We start from the raw sequence: 20,831 nt of genomic DNA on the forward strand, positions 1-20,831 counted from the left end.
CACGGCAGAAAGTGACTGCTCAAACCTAGCACAAGCACTTTGTGCTGTCTTGTAGTGGCCAAACAATTAGGTGCATCTTCCCACCTACCTAATAATTATATTTTTACACAAGAAGTGGCCGATGAATCCCACCAGCTGACAGTTACGCTAATGCCCCCCTGCAGACTGGTTACCCAGAAATCATTCACAAAAACTTACAAGACAAGCCAAAATTGTACAGGATTTCTTCCGCTGGCTCGCTGCCCTCCTGGTAATACAAGGCATAGCCATTTGATTGTGGAAAGTCATCTGATTTCTTGGTGCTCCATAGTCCCAGAAGGCCCAGAGTCTTGTACAGGAATGTCTGCGGTACATTGACCAGGACTTCTAATATGGCACCTTCACCCATGGCCACGGACACCTGCAGACCACAGCTGTACACGGCGGAGATCCGCTTGTCTTCCAGCTTCAGTACAGCAAAGTTATTTTGGCCGAAGTACATTATGTCTGCAAAACACGCGAGAAGGATTATTTACCACATTGTATCAATATAATACATGGCATATGTGCCAAGCAAGATTATACGGGCTGGATTTCTTCCCTCCGTGTGAGCGGACTCACCGGTCTGATGGCGGATTCACACACATTGCAAAGTACTTGTAAAAAAACAATCATTTTGTAATTTGCCTCTTATGAAAAATCCTCTGTGCTCTCAATGACAAAAGGATTTTTATTCTATTGCACCTCGTTGCCTTAATTATCAGCCACCACTCCAGTCTATTGAAAGCAGTTAGCTTCCTAGGCGAGGGGCGCAGCGCTTACAAGTTCTATCCAATAAAACTTGTAAGCGTTGCTCTAAAGCTGGCCAGATGACGTCACTGTGGCCCTGTGCTCATCCAATGCTGCAAGAGAAGCGCTGTCTCTGCTGTCATTATGCCGCCAGTCAACACTGTCAATCATCAGGAGTGTAACCCTCCTGAAAAAACGGCAAGAAAGATGATGAAATCCCTGTTACTCAATATAACCCAAGATAAGGGGCACGAGATGACCAACTTTGAAAAAATAAATATGATTTTGCTATGCGCTGTATGGGCCCGTTTCATCTAGAATGGCGTTATTCGTGCCGATCTTGATGAGGGACATAATGGAGTTAGACCCTCCAGACAAGATTTGGGGATAGCGAATGCTGCCGGTCAAGAATTTGATGAGTGACAGCCACCGCACCCCCGTCCCGCCCCAGCTTCGCCCACTTTGTAAGAGCTGGACGAAAGAGCTGTGATGAGTAAGGCCCTCTATACATATTTGGTTGGAGTCATGCAGTGCTTGTGGTGTGAATTGCAGACTATCGTGGGATTTGCTGGGGTTTTTCTATAATGTGATAATATTTTATTACATTTGTACTGTGATAAATTGAAATGCTTAACCAAATTGAAGAAAAGCTAAGGGTGAACACATCCATTCCTGCTCAAGCAGAAGTTGGGTGGCCGCAGTGTGGGAGTCGCAATCTCAGCAATTGACTTCTGATTATAGGTCATAACCTCATGAATATTCTTACTTTTCACAACTCTGTATTTTACCTTTCTGGAATTCAACCAGTTTTTCATCCACAAGGACATTTATATCTTTCCTATTGTCCGATATTGTCCATTGTATCTACAAGGAGATAAAACAGAAGTATTGAAGGGTTATTCTCCCAAAAATAAAAATTATAATTTGCTGATTTCTGGGAGCCTGATGACTGGCATCCCTAGTGATCCCAAGATTGGGGCTCTGGATCCCTGAGAACGAGGCTCTGAAGCCATGGATGAAATGGAGAGGAGTGCTTGGCTTTGCTCCATTCGTTGTCAATCGGGCTGTAGATAGCGGTTTATAGTGCTCGGCTGTCTCGTAGACAATGAATGGAGGTCAGGCATGCGCAGCTCTGATCTGCAAGATGAGGCTACAGAACCTCATTCTCGAGGTTCTAGAGCCGTGATCTTGGGATCACTAGGGTTCTTCATTGTCAGATCAGCAATCAGCAAGTTGGTGGGATAAATTTATTCATTATACCATTTACAAAAAATAAACAAAGACACTCATCTACAGGATTACTGCCTTTCCTTTATACTGCTGGTGATGTCCTTCACTGATCTTCTGGCTTTCTCTACCAGAGGGAGATAACAGGTGACTTCTAGAGCCAATCAGAGGCCTCTGATTGGCTGTGTACGGAAGTAGGAGACTTCTAACTAAGTGAACCTAAAGTAAAGGAACACCACCATGTAGTGGCCAGAAACTATAAGAAGAGAAAGGAAAAGCAAGCGACAGGAACTGGGAAGTGAATATGTGTTGCTGGTAGGACGAAGAAGCAAGGGGGGACAAGGTCATGTGACAAGTTGTGTTGCAGTTAGAAAATATAAAAGTCTCTGAAGCCATGGCAGAGGAGGGGTCATCGCCTGGACCTGTGTCAGGTCAGACGTGAAGTGATAGCTGAACTGGAAGAAACCCGGGTAAAGGCAGAAAGCCTACTTAAAGGAACGGATGATCTTGTGACCGGCAGGAGTTCTTCTTATAGGTACGTCGTGTTAGCGTGAACGGCAGGAAGCCTTCTTAAAAGGACGATTGTGTTAGTGAGAAGGGCCAGAAGCCTTTTTGAAGGGATGTTTGTGTTAGCAAAATGTTTAGGAAGCCTTCTTAAAGCGATATGGACAATCCAGTGAGCGGTTGAAGAGTCAGGCGACCCGGTGAGCTGAAGCCTGGAGACCCAGGTGACAATACGGAGAGGACCTGGGCTGCTCTCTAGGAGACGGAGGCAGCCGGAATGACATGTTGGTGATGTGACTCACAGGTCCGCTATGGCAATAGACTTGCGCCTTAACGGAGAAATAGAGCTGACTCCCGTTGAGGCCCATTACAGTGACTACCACGACAGACTTAGTGTTTAGGAGATGACGGTGATGACCACCACACGGACTTTGACATACCATGGACTAAGGTACCAGTAGAAATATTGTTTGCTACATTAGATAACACAAAACGTTGAGTCTTCATCTTCTGTGCTGTTACATCTGCTTACCTGTTGACAGCTGCCATGGTCACGTTCCGTTTGAGCCAAAAGAAAGAACTAGGGGGCTGTTCTTCCAGCTTAGGCAGAACGTGACCACTGCAACTAATCAGTGGCTACTAATTGGCTGCAGTGGTCACCTGAATCCACTACTAGAAAAAGGAATCTTGGAGACTGGCGATGGACGCTGGCAGCAGTAGAAAGGAGCAGTGGGGTCCAGTAAGTTAGTTTGTGTCTATTTCATGTTAGGACCACCATGGGTCCATTTTGAAATGAATAAACAGTAGTGGACCCCCCCATTTACTGACACGAGTAACTTTATACAATCTGTTCTGTCTGTATACCTTTAAGGTGCCCTGGTAGAATGCCGCCACTCGGACAAGGGCAGTGCCATTAGCAGCTCCATTTTCTGTTTGCAGTCTCTCAGTCTGACCCTGAAGAGTGAAAACATTGGCTCCCATGATCGATGACAGCCTGACGATTACAAACTCTCCCAGACCTTTAAATGTATATTCTTGTCCATCAAACATGGAGAAATGTAATGTTCCATACACCAGGCCTGTTGTGGGATGAAGAACATTAAACACATGACAAATGGCAAATTAAGTGATCCAGAAAGTAGAGCAAAGAGCCATTTTATGGCCAAATGCAGAGCCAAGAAAGTTGTAGACGGACAATCGTCCTCATACCAGATTCATGCTGAAGTAATTGTCCCCCTTCTGTATACTAAAAACAAGTGCCTCCACCGTCTCCGCTGCACTGGCCGCTACGATTACTGCCAAAGCTTTTGGTCACTCAAAATTGGATCTGGGCCTAAATGTCAGAATTCAAACTGTGTACATTATTTCACTGTGGACCTATCGAGTCTGGTGTACATCCTTTGAAAACCCATGTCAGAATTGTGTGTGTAAATCTAGACAAGATGAATCCTCATTATAACCTGCCCTTCATTCTCTCCAAGAGATGAGGATCTTGACCAGGAGACCACAATCTAATACCCCAGAATTCTGGTCTGGTGCCACCAAAGCTCTCATGTTAATCTGATGATTATCTTTAATGTCAGCAGAGGAATGCCTCACCAAGTCCTGGAGAAGAATACCCGGCGCAGGTATCCAGAGGCCGTCTCTTATAATACAGATGGCACAGAGGAGATTTACTGCAACACCAGAAGAAAGGCCGCAGATCTCTATCTGTAATGACAGGAAGACATTTATCAGACACCAAAGATGCACAAAATACAGAAACACATGGGGTAATATCGGTCTAGCTATCCACTATACTCATGTATCTATCTATCTACTCTATCTACAGTATTATCTATCTATCTATCTATCTATCTATCTATCTATCTATCTATCTATCTATCTATCTATCTATCTATAGTCCAAAAAATGAAGGCAGCACTCCAATAGGAAAAATGAAAGTGATTTATTGGCCCATGTGCGACGTTTCAGGCTTGAGAAAGGTCCACATCCTGGACTGAAACGTCGCACATGGGCCAATAAATCACTTTCATTTTTCCTATTGGAGTGCTGCCTTCATTTTTTGGACTATAGTATGAGGTTTGGTATATACCTGGAAGGATTTTTTGCACCCTTTGTTTTCTTTTGGTGCTGCTCTTTGTTTTTTTTTTCTATATCTATCTATCTATCTACCTACCTATCTATCTATCTATTGTAGAGATTCAGAGATTCACGCTTTTTGGCAGCCGGTAGAGTACACACAGGGATCCAGTTCTTGTGTCCAAACAGTGAGCGGTTTATTAAAAGTCCATAAACGATCACAGCTTACAAATTAAAAAAGCCTTTTCTCGGCAGAAAGGTGTGACAAAATAAACAAAACAGTTCACATAGTAGATACGGGCTCATCCGTTAAGAATAAAGTCCACTCTCTCCCCCATTGGTAGAAACTGACTAACACAACAAGGTCCTTTTCTCCTCTCACACACAAACAGCTCTGAGTCTGCTCAGCTGCCTTATAAAGCACCTATAAAGCCAGGACTGGAGATATGGGAGCGGCCATTCCCACCCAGGCTCTTCTGGTCATTCCTGAAACCCGGACCCAAAATCCAGTCCCATTAAAAACTTCTAAGTGACCTACTGTTGCTAAAACCTCATTTTCAGGACTTACATGACCAAGGCTAGTCATCCCAGGGACACGTACCTCCCATCAGGGCCGGACTGGCCATCTGGCAATTCTGGCAAATGCCAGAAGGGCCTGTCTGGTAATGGGCTGCCTTGTCTGTTACATTGATAACAGAATTGGTGTTCTCAAGACACCCATACTGTTAAGAGTTGTGATGGAGCACAAAGTTGATGACTCCATCACTTACCCCAGTAGCCCATGGGTATCATTAGACATATTGGTCTTGTAGAAAATCTTCCTTTCCTCCATCCAGGGTAATATTAGTAATATATCCCATCTGGTTCAAGGGGACGGGGACAACATGGGCCTGTGTGATTTCACATGCCAGGGCTGAATTTCAGCCCCAGTCTGTACCTGCCTCCCATACAATACTTATCACCTGCTTTTTTACTCTATCTATCTATCTATCTATCTATCTATCTATCTATCTATCTATCTATCTATCTATCTATCTATCTGTCTATCAATATATCTATTATCTCTCTATTATCTATCTATTATCTATCTATCTATTATCTATCTATCTTGCTATCTATCTATCTATCTATCTATCTATCTATCTATCTATCTATCTATCTATCTATTATCTCTCTATTATCTATCTATTATCTATCTATCTATTATCTATCTATCTTGCTATCTATCTATCTATCTATCTATCTATCTATCTATCTATCTATCTATATCTATCTATCAATCTATTATCTCTCTATTATCTATCTATTATCTATCTATCTATTATCTATCTATCTTGCTATCTATCTATCTATCTATCTATCTATATCTATCGATCTATCGATCTATCTTGCTATCTGATATACTATAACATAAATTGAAGAGCTCATATACCACAAACTTACTTATGTGTTCTTGGATGCCATTAGCATAGGAGTTATGTATGAAGTAACGATCCGTGAAGCCCCTTATCAGGTAGCCATCTGCACTGTACACGCACCTCCGGCCAGCGGCGTACTGATTGGGTAGGGTAGATTGAAATCCTGTACCGTTACTCTGCAATCTCCGTAATGTGACGACTAGGTCACTGCTGCTGGATGGAAGGACCTCAGGAATAAATGTGTAATCTTTAGCAGCTTGGGATTTAAGGCATGGACATGATGGTATCCCGGCATCCCAGGAAGAACTGTCCGGTTCTGAATAATACCAACTCCAGCACTTGCTGTGGTAGTTGGTTGTGCTGACATTGGCCGGGGTATCCAACCAATAAGCCCAAACGCCAGTTTTATTTGTGTTTCCTAGAACGTTGTGAGGACGATATATCCCTCCTGACCTGTAAGTATTGTTCTTCAGTGCCTGGGGATCATTGAAGTAGATGCCTTCTCCATTGGTGTATCCGATCAATGCCCTGTGATACACTCTTTGTGCCGGACCCCAGGACATGTTGTAATATTTTATCAATGCGAAGGACAATGTCCCATCAGTGGTCAGCACGCACTGGAATGTATTAGTCTACAAGGACAATATGTTTAAGAAAAGACACAAATTAGCAATATTAGCAAGAATACAGTAGAAATATGGATATACTTGCAACACTATTTTTTTAAATTGCAAATTTACCAGTAACAGGAAAATCTCAGAGATATGGACAACTGTTGTAAATTAGGACCCACTGTCGATCAGCTAATTGCTGTGAGGCAGGCAGCTGAAAACCTTGGTGATAGAGCATATGGACAGGGCTTACCGTAATGGAAAACTTTTTTAAAGGGTTGTTCCCCAAAAAACGCAGAGGGAATGAATTACAGATTGTTGGAGTTCTGACCACTGGCACTTTCAGCAAGCCAAATATGAGGTTAAGGAACGGATTGGTGCATGATCAAACTGTGCTCAAATCATTGTCTATGTGACTGTACCCAGATTTCTCCAACAGTCCCATAGACAATGAATGAAGTAGAGGCTTCTCACACCTTTGCACAACATTTTTTTTTGCTGTTCATTTGCTTTTTAAAAATGTTGATGTAGCAGAGTGTCTGTAAAGGATAGATATCATAGAGATATTGTTCTCTCTTAAGGTACCGTCACACATAACGATATCGTTAACGATATCGTTACTTTTTGTGACGTAGCAACGATATCGTTAACAAAATCTTTATGTGTGACAGCGACCAACGATCAGGCCCCTGCTGGGAGATCGTTGGTCGCTGGGGAAAGTCCAGGACTTTATTTCGTCGCTGGATCTCCCGCTGACATCGCTGAATCGGCATGTGTGACACCGATCCAGCGATGTCTTCACTGGTAACCAGGGTAAACATCGGGTTACTAAGCGCAGGGCTGCGCTTAGTAACCCGATGTTTACCCTGGTTACCATTGTAAATGTAAAAAAAAAAAACACCACATACTTACATTCCGGTGTCTGTCCCCTCGCCGTCAGCTTCCCACACTGACTGAGCTCCGGCCGGCCGTAAAGCAAGAGCACAGCGGTGACGTCACTGCTGTGCTTTACGGCCGGCGCTCAGTCAGTGCGGGAAGCTGAAGGCGAGGGACGTGACCAGACACCGGAAGGTAAGTATGTAGTGTTTGTTTTTTTTACATTTACAATGGTAACCAGGGTAAACATCGGGTTACTAAGCACGGCCCTGCGCTTAGTAACCCGATGTTTACCCTGGTTACCCGGGGACTTCGGGATCGTTGGTCCCTGGAGAGCTGTCTGTGTGACAGCCCTCCAGCGACCAAACAGCGACGCTGCAGCGATCGGCATAGTTGTCTAGATCGCTGCAGCGTCGCTAAATGTGACGGTACCTTTACGAGAAAAACTGACCAATTATTTTTATCAGACTTTGATCAGAGTATGGTCCAAGTGTCATCAGTTTTACTCGTAAACTGAGAACAAAAAAAGTTTCTCTTCCATCTCCTTTCTATAAAATCAGACAGTAGTCAGATGTCATCCGAGTGCGGTTTGATTTTTTCACGGACCTAGAGACTTGTATTGCCGATTTTGGTCTAAACTTGCATCAAAATCGGTATGTCTCCGCAATTTTCCACTGACTGCTCGGTCCACGGAAAGTCACGGATATGTGAATGGCTTAATAAATTATCACAGGCACAAGTGCTATCGGCGAAAACAACAGATAGTACTCGTACGAGAACATCGGACGTCTGCTCCGAATGAGTTCTGCGTCCTTTATCTAGATGAGTGATTTGCAAAAATGTTACAAATCCGTCAGCAGCGAGAGTGCCTGGGTATTTGCAGATTGTAGCCATGATACATTAGTCTGCACACGAGCTGCATACACAGAATTATACAACTATTTTTAATCACGGCTATTTGCAGAGTTGCTACATTTTTATTATTTTAGGTGCATTGAACTAATTATAAACCGTTACCTCGTTAAAGTCGATGTTTTGGAACGACACTGGTAACACTTGATCCCACGTTATCTTCAGGATCCATTTTGATGTAAAGTTGGCAGTAAGATTTTTCCTGTAATAATTGTTCACTTCATCGTTGGTTCGGTTAAATACGATTTGTGAGTAGAAATCTTTCTGATTATCCTCAGAATAAACCTTTGTATAAAAGAAATTAAATGTGATATAATGGGCTGTTGATGGCATAATTTAAGCACTCTCCTATCCAAATAACAACATGTAGATATGAGCCTCTTCTCTTTTTTCTTCACACTGATGGATGGGACATTTAAGACGTTAAGGTGAACTGCAGTGGCATAACTGGAGAATGATAGGCCCCGGAGCAAACCTGCAAGTTGGTCAGATGTATAGGCACTCGTAAAGTTCTATATCCTATAAAGACATACATGCCCCCCCTCACCCCCCCCCATCACCACAGACAACCTGGCCTACTTGGGGAGACAGTTCAAGACAGCGTTGTCTCTTCAAGTATCTTGTATATGATGACTAACATTCCAACAAGTTAATTCCGCAAGTAGATATTGACCAATAAGAAATAGATGAGTATATCTGAGTGACTCGATTGTATTCTAAGAGTATAAAAGATCTGAAGGTGTATGAAAGGTCAGACAACGCTTATGACCAATGCCTTGTCCACTTGCTGCAAGATAAGAATAAAGAACTGCCTTGATTGAGACAGGGCTGTGGAGTCTGAGTCATAGAGTCGGAGATGGTGTCCATTTTTGGTGGAGTCAGAGTTAGAGTCAGTATAAAATGAACATATATGATACATTGGGTATAGTAGTACAATGCAGGATGTACTGTAAATGTTTTCATAATAATTTGGGAAAGGTATGAAATATCCTATAAATGTCTGTTCTGTTCCTGATCTAAGGATCTGGGCTTTTAGTTGAGATTAATCTGTGCTGCACTTTATGTACATGCTCAGTAGTGACCAGTGCTGTGGAGTAGGAGATGAGATGAATCTGTGCTTCACTTTATGCACATGCTCAGTAGTGACCAGTGCTGTGGGGTTGTAGATTAGATGAATCTGTGCTGCACTTTATGTACATGCTCAGTAGTGACCAGTGCTGTGGAGTCGTAGATGATATGAATCTGTGCCGCTCTTTATGTACATGCTCAGTAGTGACCAGTGCTGTGGGGTTGTAGATGAGATGAATCTGTGCCGCTCTTTATGTACATGCTCAGTAGTGACCAGTGCTGTGGGGTTGTAGATAAGATGAATCTGTGCTGCACTTTATGTACAGGCTCAGTAGTGACCAGTGCTGTGGGGCTGTAGATGAGATGAATGTGTGCTGCACTTTATGTACATGCTCAGTAGTGACCAGTGCTGTGGGGTTGTAGATAAGATGAATCTGTGCTGCACTTTATGTACATGCTCAGTAGTGACCAGTGCTGTGGGGTTGTAGATGAGATGAATCTGTGCTGCACTTTATGTACATGCTCAGTAGTGACCAGTGCTGTGGGGATGTAGATGAGATGAATCTGTGCTGCACATTATGTACATGCTCAGTAGTGACCAGTGCTGTGGGGTTGTAGATAAGATGAATCTGTGCTGCACTTTATGTACATGCTCAGTAGTGACCAGTGCTGTGGGGTTGTAGATGAGATGAATCTGTGCTGCACTTTATGTACATGCTCAGTAGTGACCAGTGCTGTGGGGCTGTAGATGAGATGAATCTGTGCTGCACATTATGTACATGCTCAGTAGTGACCAGTGCTGTGGGGTTGTAGATGAGATGAATCTGTGCTGCACATTATGTACATGCTCAGTAGTGACTAGTGCTGTGGAGTCGTAGATGAAATGAATCTGTGCCGCTCTTTATGTACATGCTCAGTAGTGACCAGTGCTGTGGGGTTGTAGATGAGATGAATCTGTGCTGCACATTATGTACATGCTCAGTAGTGACCAGTGCTGTGGGGTTGTAGATGAGATGAATCTGTGCTGCACTTTATGTACATGCTCAGTAGTGAGTGACTAGTGCTGTGGAGTCGTAGATGAGATGAATCTGTGCCGCTCTTTATGTACATGCTCAGTAGTGACCAGTGCTGTGGGGCTGTAGATGAGATGAATCTGTGCTGCACTTTATGGACATGCTCAGTAGTGACCAGTGCTGTGGGGTTGTAGATGAGATGAATCTGTGCTGCACTTTATGTATATGATCAGTAGTGACCAGTGCTGTGGGGTTGTAGTTGAGATGAATCTGTGCTGCACTTTATGCACATGCTCAGTAGTGACCAGTGCTGTGGGGTTGTAGATGAGATGAATCTGTGCTGCACTTTATGTACATGCTCAGTAGTGAGTGACTAGTGCTGTGGAGTCGTAGATGAGATGAATCTGTGCCGCTCTTTATGTACATGCTCAGTAGTGACCAGTGCTGTGGGGCTGTAGATGAGATGAATCTGTGCTGCACTTTATGGACATGCTCAGTAGTGACCAGTGCTGTGGGGTTGTAGATGAGATGAATCTGTGCTGCACTTTATGTATATGATCAGTAGTGACCAATGCTGTGGCGTTGTAGATGAGATGAATCTGTGCTGCACTTTATGTACATGCTCAGTAGTGACCAGTGCTGTGGGGTCATAGTTGAGATGAATCTGTGCTGCACTTTATGTACAGGCTCAGTAGTGACCAGTGCTGTGGGGTTGTAGATGAGATGAATCTGTGCTGCACTTTTTGTACATGCTCAGTAGTGACCAGTGATGTGGGGTTGTAGATTAGATGAATCTGTGCTGCACTTTATGTACAGGCTCAGTAGTGACCAGTGCTGTGGGGTCGTAGATGAGATGAAAATGTGCTGCACTTTATGCACATGCTCAGTAGTGACCAGTGCTGTGGGGTTGTAGATGAGATGAATCTGTGCTGCACTTTACAGGCTCAGTAGTGACCAGTGCTGTGGGGTTGTAGATTAGATGAATCTGTGCTGCACTTTATGTACATGCTCAGTAGTGACCAGTGCTGTGGGGTCGTAGATGAGATGAATCTGTGCTGCACTTTATGTACATGCTCAGTAGTGACCAGTGCTGTGGGGTTGTAGATTAGATGAATCTGAGCTGCACTTTATGCACATGCTCAGTACTGACCAGTGCTGTGGGGTCGTAGATGAGATGAATCTGTGCTGCACTTTATGTACATGCTCAGTAGTGACCAGTGCTGCGGGGTTGTAGATGAGATGAATCTGTGCTGCACTTTATGCACATGATCAGTAGTGACCAGTGCTGTGGGGTTGTAGAGGAGATGAATCTGTGCTGCACTTTATGTACATGCTCAGTAGTGACCAGTGCTGCGGGGTTGTAGATGAGATGAATCTGTGCTGCACTTTATGCACATGATCAGTAGTGACCAGTGCTGTGGGGTTGTAGATTAGATGAATCTGTGCTGCACTTTATGTACATGCTCAGTAGTGACCAGTGCTGCGGGGTTGTAGATGAGATGAATCTGAGCTGCACTTTATGCACATGCTCAGTACTGACCAGTGCTGTGGGGTCGTAGATGAGATGAATCTGTGCTGCACTTTATGTACATGCTCAGTAGTGACCAGTGCTGCGGGGTTGTAGATGAGATGAATCTGTGCTGCACTTTATGCACATGATCAGTAGTGACCAGTGCTGTGGGGTAGTAGATGAAATGAATCTGTGCTGCACTTTATGTACATGCTCAGTAGTGACCAGTGCTGTGGGGTTGTAGATGAGATGCATCTGTGCTGCACTTTATGTACATGCTCAGTAGTGACCAGTGCTGTGGGGTCGAAGTTTGTGAGACGGAGAAAATGAGAAGTCAGAGTCGGAGTCATTGGTTTGTCATACCGACTCCACAGCCCTGGATTTGGATAGCACTGTGCCTGTGTGAATACATTTTTCTATGAGAAAATTGCAACTGTTTGCAACTTTTTATCATTTTTTTGTCGCAGTACCTTGTGGGTCGCAAAGCTGCCCTGTTCTTTTTCAGTATGCTGTGATGTCTCAGCAGCAGCCTCTGGCGATATTTGATAGCCGAAAGTTGCCACGCAGCCACAGTTAAACAGGGTAAGCTAAGCTAAAAGACAAAAGTTGTACCAAACCTGGTACCACAGGGCCCCGTTTCCCAGTGTGAGGTCAGCATCATCCCAGAAGACAGCGAGCATGGCCACCTTCTCATCTCCTCGAAATCTCTTTTCAAAGGGATTGGGGAACAAATATTTCTCATTGATGTTCCCAGGCTGAAACTGGACCCATCCATTGTCTGAAAACTGGAGAAAAACAGGTTCACAATTATTTAGTAATTTCTTTTCTCTGACTTTATTGATTTATATGAAAATAATTATTGATGATAGTTTTTTTCTTCTAACATTCTACTAAATAACAGAATGATAGCAATGGAATTTTTAAGGGTGAATTTACCCAAAAGTGCCAGTGACCCAAAAACTTCATTCACAGAATACAAGCTGCTGTAAGCCGAGTATAAAGCCTACTAATGTCCTTCAGGGTAAGGAAAGGGAACTTTAAGGATAGACGTGGTATTTTGGCAGCATTTTTGGTGTATATTTTCACAGCGAATTTGGGGCATAAAACATGTAGCATTTTACAGCACTAGCACAATCAATGAGATTTCTGAATTCTCATGCACGCTCTGCATTTTTTTTTCGAGGCGTATTATGAACCCTACTGCATTTTTACCAAGATGCAATTTTTCAGCCCTTTTCACCCATTCAAATGAATTCACAAGTAAAACGCTGCAAAAACGCACATGAAAATGCAATTAAAACGTAATAAAAACGCCCATATTATATGCAGTGTTTTTCCTTCTGCCACTCTAATTTTTGGCTAAATAGGAAAGGGTTCTTTACAGTAAGAGCAGTCAGACTGTGGAATGCCTGACCACAAGAAGTGGTAATGGCAGACACTATAACGGCAAATATGGCACAAATGGCATTGTGGGCTATAAATAATCCATCAATAGAGAATGTATAATTGGTGGTGAAAAGTTGAACTTGATGGACCTGTGTATTTTTTCAACCTATGTAACAGTGGTTATCATTTCTCACATAATGTCCAAATGCTCAGCATAAAAGCATCAACGTCGACAAAACCAAGGAAAGATAAAACACATATGGGAGATGGGATACTATGGTTTTGATCTCCTTATAGAGTTTCCCCCACAAAGAAAGTACATTATAATTAACAGATCTTGCAGTAATAATAAGTTCCACAATTGGATGTGTTAGAAAAAAAAAATGTTCCTGTGCTGAATAATCTTATAAATGTTCCCTGCTGTGTACTGTGTTACTTGCTGTGTCCAACCATGCAGAGCTGCTCCAGCTCTTGGTCAGCACATACCACATCTCCTGGCCATTGGGGAAAGAAGCAAAAGGTACTTACGATAAAGACACTTTCACACATTCAGTATTTGGTCAGTATTTTACATCAGAATCTTTAAGCCAAAACCAGGAGTTGGTAAAAAGTGCAAACGTTGTGACTTGTTTCTTTTCTTCTGATTGTTCCTCTCCTAGTTGTGACTTACAAAAATATAATTCGAATGTGGCCTTAGTGAGTATACAGCGCTCACAGCAGCTTCTTTCTCAGGGAACAGAAATACCTGCCTGTTTTATCACAGGAGCGAGTGTTTCTGACGCTTCTGTTCCAGGTCATATGAGCCTTTTTTGACTGATGCAAAATGGTGGTGACCATTTCAGGTGGTTGGAAATAGAACAGTAAATCGTATAAATTTGCAGGAATTATCAAATTCCTAAAAATTTTACGCAAATTCGATTTGCATCGAATCGATTAGCTCATCTTTGACAATTATCCATTTGCACAATACAGCACATTTCCACTCATGTAAAGAGCAGTTTTCTTAGGTTGCTCTGCACTTACTCTTGTCAGGACATGCACCATCCTGTCCATTATTGAGCCATAAAACATACTGAAAGAAATGCGAGCAGTTCTCAGCACATTTCCACCCATTACAGAGCGCATTAGCAGTACGGCAATAATGTCACTAATACACGCTACTTAACTCTGATATTGCAACCTTCACTAAATCGCCTCTAATCATCTGCTATTGATATTTTTCCTATGATGAAAACTCTTTCCAGAGATTTCATCTTCTCCAATTTGGTGTTTTTGTATCATTTAAATAGTTTAATACATAAAAGCTGCATTCATAAGAGCAGATCTTTTCCCCATTAGGCTAAGTGCACAGAACCAAGAAGTAAATGGAACTAGAAAACAACAGTAATGGAATTAAGAGGTAAAATCCAATTAGACTGGCAAATTATTATCAAACATGAACTTTTTGCCATGTTAATTCACTTAAAGGGATCAGGACTTATGACTTAAAGGCTTTTTTTTTAGGAATAAGATATTGATAAGGATCAGCTTTGTGGGGTCCAGCACCGATCACCCCCATTGATTAGCTCCCATGGCTGTAGAAAGTACAGTGCCGCACACTGTGTAGTGGCCATTCTTGGGTACTGCAGTGCAAAGATTTATTCATTGATCAGCTGACTACTGGTCCTGCATATTTTGATAAACATAAGCATCTTCACTTCTTCATACTGCCCAATCGCTGGGGGTCCGACTACTAGGACCACCACCGATCCATAAAACATGGGGCTTTTAGAGTCCCTTTGTGAATGGTGCGATGTGTGCAGTGTGCATGATCGGCCGCAGCTCCATTCACAGGGGTCTTTTTGGAGCCTGGGTTATTGGGATCGATGGGGGGGCGGGACTCAGAGGTCAGCCCCCCAGCAGTCGGGAACTTCCAAATTTGAGAATACCTCTTTGTTCATTGTTGATTTATAAGAGCTCCTCTGTCCACTAAATTCATCGTTGTATCTTAGGTCTCGGAGCCTCAGGGACTGTCTATGGCTGGAATTCCTAAAAGTGGTACAACTAGTTATATAGGGCTTAAGGGAACAGTCGCTTTTTTATATGTATCATATGAGTGTTGAATTACTTTGTATTATTTTCTTACTTACGTTCCCTTTTCCTCATATTACAGTTTATTTTAAGATCAGAAATATGCAAGGTAAAGGGCGCAATTTTGTTCCCATGGTATATCCATATCCATATCTAGCAAATCCTACAGCTTTTATAGAGTGAAGAACAGTGGACGATCCGAAAATTATAGACCGCACATTGTAGGTCCATGATGAACACTGAATCGGTCCTGCTGCTTCTCTTCACAATAAAATTCTATTTATCTGCAGCTGCCACTAGGGGGAGCTCACTGCATACATTGCTCAATTTTTGCATCTATTTTTCATTCTTTATTTTTGCAAAATTGGCAATTTATTTTTTTCCTGTAACGATATCTTGAAATAAAATTGAAATCTTGCAATCTTCACATTTTCCACTGAGGCTTTTTTTTTTAAGACTCACATTTTTTGTTCTTCACAAAAGACTTTTCAGAAGTCTCATTATCATCACAGGCAGGATTACGACAGGCAATATTTCTGTACATAGCTAATAACACAAGATACATCAATCACAATAGTTGATGTCACAGTTGCCCCTGCTCCTGCTCTTTTCACAATTATTTTCGTTCATGCTCATTAGATGACAAGATATATTTCTAATAATTGCTAATATACATGTGGATTTGCAGAAAGAACAGGTCAAGATTAGTCTCAATTGTCAATGTGAAAATTGCAATATTTTCATATACATTTTAATACAGATATGAACAATTAAAATAAAAAATACCAAAATATTTACCCTTATTTACCCTTTTTTTTCCTTTCCTGTTATATCATTTACATTTTCTAAATAAAGAATGTATAAAAAAAAAAAAGTAATATAAAAACCTTAATTAAACAGTTGGACATGCTCTTTAAGACAATTATAAATTGACTACCAAAATTAGAAGAATTGTACGACTTGTCAAAGCACGTGGAGGCACCATTACTTAGGTAAGAAATTGGAAATGATAAGGAAATACCGTAATTACAAATTCGAGAACATTTTTAGTAATTATTCCATTTCACAGCTTAACAATTTAAAAACTTAGCCCACGTTCACATGGTCAGTATTTGGTCAGTATTTCACATCAGTATTTGTAAGCCAAAACCAGAACTGGGTGAAAAATACAGAAGTGCTGACGCGTTTCTATTATACTTTTCCTCTCCTGATTTTGACTTAGAAATACTGGTGTAAAATACTGAACGTGTGAACGTGGCCTTGTAGTGAGAGCATTTATAGCATTGTATACCAGTATAAATTAATGGTACTTACATAGATTTTGTTATATGTCTGTCCAAGAAAGGGGAATCCCATAGATGGGGTGATGTATGGAGAATTCACATCTTTGCCGATTGCAACAACCTTTTTGTCACCCACTTCACTTCCAAATGGATATAGTAACATTTCTGTTGAAAAAAAATGAAAATAAAAAAAGATAAAACGTAAAACATGGCTTATAAAGGGCTCAATCGGTCTGAGATGAGTGTTTTTCCATTCTTGTTCGTAGGTTGTGATTTGTATTGCAGCTCAGTCCCATTTAAAGGGAATCTGTCACCTCATTTTTGGCCTATAAGCTAAGGCAACCGCCATTAGGGGCTTATCTACAGCATTCTGTAATGCTGTAGATAAGCCCCCCGATGTATCCTGAAAGATGAGAAAAACAAGTTAGATTATACCCACCCAGGGGCGGTCCCCGTGCGGGACCGATGGGAGTCACAGGTCCGGGTCCGGCGCCTCCCATCTTCATATGATGTCGTCATCCTCCTTGCTTCGTGTTTCGGCTCCTGCACAGGTGTACTGATTTGCCCTGTTGAGGGCAGAGTAAAGTACTGCAGTGCGCAGGCGCTGGGCCTCTCTGAGCTTTTCCGGTGCCTGCGCACTGCAGTACTTTGATCTGCCCTCAACAGGACAAATAAAGTACGCCTGCACATGAGCCGCAACAGAAGCAAGGAAGAGGACGTCATCGCATAAAGATGGGAGGTGCCGGACCCGGACCTGTGACGCCCATCGGTCCTGGACCGGACCGCCCCTGGGTGAGTATAATCTAACTTGTTTTTCTTATCTTTCAGGTTACATTGGGGCTTATCTACAGCATTTCAGAATGCTGTAGATAAGCCCCTAATGGCGGTGGCCGCAGCTTACATGCAAAAAATGAGGTGACAGATTCCCTTTAAGTGAAGACTGCAGTACTTGGCATGGCCTGTGGACCACAGTGGTGCTCTTCATGGATAAAAACCCAAGGGGAGTCCTTTAAAGAGAACCTGTTTTGAAGATTTTACTAATAAATCTAGTAGTACAGCTGTATATTTTAGATGTATCTTAGGAGGAAGAACTGATGCTCTGATGTAAAAAGGGTTGATTTGGTTTAGGCCACCCTTTCAATCACAAGAGCTGAAATGGAAAATTATGTGGCTTTTTTGCTTCTGTGTTTCTTTTACCTTTCTTCTTTCAGCACTGTGCCACATCTGACCAGAACACAATAATCAACACTCCGACATTCCTGGTATAAAAGCAACCAGTCATCACAATATGGTATAAAGGTATGGCCATAATGGTACTGTTATACTGATTTAATAGATACCCGTAGGGAAGAAATCTGTTTCCTTGTTCTTGTGTAATTCACATTAGAAGTTTTGGTGCAATATCCTTTTAGTGCATTGAGGTGGGACTGTAAGTAGGGTTTTCAGCTCTGCCATGGCCCCTCTGAATTTGTATGAGCCTCATTTTTTAATGTTTATGCTAGTGCCGCCCTTGCCGCAGATGGTGCTTGCGCACATTCATCTCTAGGCGGTCTTCAGCAAAATGGCGCCGGTGGCAGCGCATGCGCAGATTGACATCTGTGGGTCTTCAGCAAGAAGGTGACGGTACATGCGGAGATTGACATCCGATGGTCTTCAGCAAAATGGCAATGCAAATTGAGGTCTTGGCTCATAATTAAGCTGAGGTCTGAATCTGCGCATGTACGACAATCGGCACCATTTTGCTGAATACCACTTTGCTTGTATAAACGCAGAGAGGCCACTGTAGAGTCGTCAAACCTACCCACAGTCCCGCTCCACAGTCGCGTCCCAATGCATGAAAAGGATATCGCACCAAAACTTCTTACATGAATTAAACAAGAACCAGGATGCAGATTTCTTTCCTACAGGTATCTATTAAATCAGTATAACAGTGCCATTATGGCCATAACTTTATTTTAACAAACTAAATTGTGATGACAGCTTCCCTTTAAAGTGAATTTATTTTCCAGTTCCAAAAACATCACAGGTGCTTGTATAGTAGTTTAGCAATGTTTCAGGTTTAGACCCTTCATCAGGCTTTAGCTAAACGCTTTCATGTATAAAAAAGTAAAGGTCAAAGCACAGTAGGGTCAGGTGCAATGAGGGCCACATGCGTCACTTCGGGTAGTTGAGGGTCTTGACGGCAAACCACCTCTGATTCTTATTGTAATGTAGGTCTTTTACGTAACTGCAAGTAGCTGATGACTGATGAAGCGTCTTATCTCAAAACTTTGCTAAACTACTTTTTCTTTATCTGGAAAATAAATGTTCTTCAGGGAAATCAAAACACTCCCGAGTGTACGTGTGGACTGATGTTGTGGGTCAGAAGTAACAAGTTCCTCCTGAAAGCACACCCACTGTCACTAAACCCATAGAACCTATGTCATCTGGCTTTTGTAAGGTTTCTAAATATTATTTTTGAATTTGAGAAGTCTGGTTTCTAAATCTAGACTTCCTAAGAACTACAACCTCTTACATGGTTGACAGGCAGCACGTCCATAGTAACCAATCAGTCTATCAGCTGGAACCTTACCTAGGGGTTAGGAAGTACTAAAGTCACACATCTCCTACTGCTCCAGTACCATCACTTTCCTTGTCCCCCACCAGTCTTGTGTTGCCTGACTGTAGTGATGAAATGAAAGCACAATATCGGACTGCTGGAACAAGGCACTATCAAGCAACAGATACAACCAATGACTGGTTACGTTGGGTATGCGTTGACAGTAACACACAACATCATCTCTGAAGCCCAATGGAGGACCAGGGAAGCATCGGCATGACAGTGGCAGGAGAATGGCAAGGTATTACACTCCTTCTACTTTTTTTGTAAACATTTTTTTACTTGACAACCCCTTTTGCTACATATCTGATAGAATATGTGAAAATAGATGGAGAGCTTCTCTAAACGTTACTGATTTGAAATGCTCCTTTGAAATATTATTGGCCCGTCCCTAATATTCTTTATAAAAAATCTCTCAAGAACACATTGTACGAAATATTTAAGGCATTATATAACAGAACTGAGTTTTTGTTAGTAGGGATGAGCTATTCTTTTTTGCGGGACTCGGTCTACCGGAGAGGTCAGTACTCCACGTCGGCAGGATGGGAGTCTTGAGAACTTCATGTTTCCCATCGGGCCACCATGAAATATTGACCTGACAATTGGATCAGGGTCCTACGAATTTATTTTCTCATCTCTAGTTATTAGGCCATCATTGTTATCTACTAACGTCCTCACATTTGTACTTTTTTGCTACCTTCCCCCCATACAAACCACTTCTTATCCCTCAAATGAACATAATCCTTTTGCTTACAATGTTCTCCTTAAGATAAGTTGTTCACTGGTTTTTTTTTTTGCAGTTGGAACTCCCAGCAATCTGCCAGGAAATATTTAACTTCCCTGCAGCACTCCAACAGGAGAAAAGAAGTATTACACAGTGCTCATGTAATCCATTGTGCTGCATGTGTAATGCATATATATGCTGAGTCCTCCAGAGAGAGAAGCACTCCTGAGAGTGCTGAATAGGGGACCACAGCTGTTAATGCAGAATTCTTTAAAAAGGTCAATGATTTAGAATTTGTTGGAATAAGGTTTGTTCCGGTAAAGAATATTTAGGTACAGATATTATGTAAAATTGTGAATACCTAAGACCTTAATCCCAATTTTTTAAAGCAAACTTGTCATCTTATATTGCGTTTTTCTTACAATAGATTCAAAGTGCAAACACGCTATACAATTTATATTCACTATATTATAAAGCACGATGAGCTGAGAAATTTTCAGTTTCATTTTTTCCTTTTATTCATTTAAAGAGAGCCTGTCAGCAGCTTTTAGGGTGGCAACAAGGGGTGGTAAAGTATAGGTCAGTGTTTAACAATTAAAATAATAGCTAGATTGTTACAATCCATTTCTTCATTGAGGATAAATCTGTCCTTTTATGTATAGTTGAATTTAGACTGCAAGTGCATTGTGTTGCAAGTGCACTTGCAGTCCACAGCTTCCCCTTCATTTCTCTCTGCCTTATGATGCTTGTTTGATAGTAGAGACAGAGACTGTTGTCTGT

General features: G+C 42.0%; 1 protein-coding gene across 1 annotated transcript in view; it reads right to left on the reverse strand.

Annotated features, from left to right (window-relative positions):
- Positions 1 to 15,327, reverse strand: part of LOC138681274 (mucin-like protein) — a 52,096-nt gene extending 36,769 nt beyond the window's left edge. The window contains exons 1-8 of the mRNA XM_069768642.1: positions 15,304 to 15,327; positions 12,607 to 12,774; positions 8,504 to 8,683; positions 6,025 to 6,631; positions 4,099 to 4,209; positions 3,364 to 3,578; positions 1,557 to 1,632; positions 199 to 486 (exon numbers count right to left, since the gene is read on the reverse strand). Coding sequence (XP_069624743.1) covers positions 199 to 486; positions 1,557 to 1,632; positions 3,364 to 3,578; positions 4,099 to 4,209; positions 6,025 to 6,631; positions 8,504 to 8,683; positions 12,607 to 12,774; positions 15,304 to 15,315 — 1,657 coding nt within the window. The 5' untranslated portion in view covers positions 15,316 to 15,327. The remainder of the gene's footprint in view (positions 1 to 198; positions 487 to 1,556; positions 1,633 to 3,363; positions 3,579 to 4,098; positions 4,210 to 6,024; positions 6,632 to 8,503; positions 8,684 to 12,606; positions 12,775 to 15,303) is intronic.
- Positions 15,328 to 20,831: the final 5,504 nt, after the last annotated feature.

The sequence above is a fragment of the Ranitomeya imitator genome, chromosome 5, assembly GCF_032444005.1.
Source record: "Ranitomeya imitator isolate aRanImi1 chromosome 5, aRanImi1.pri, whole genome shotgun sequence".
NCBI lineage: Eukaryota > Metazoa > Chordata > Amphibia > Anura > Dendrobatidae > Ranitomeya > Ranitomeya imitator.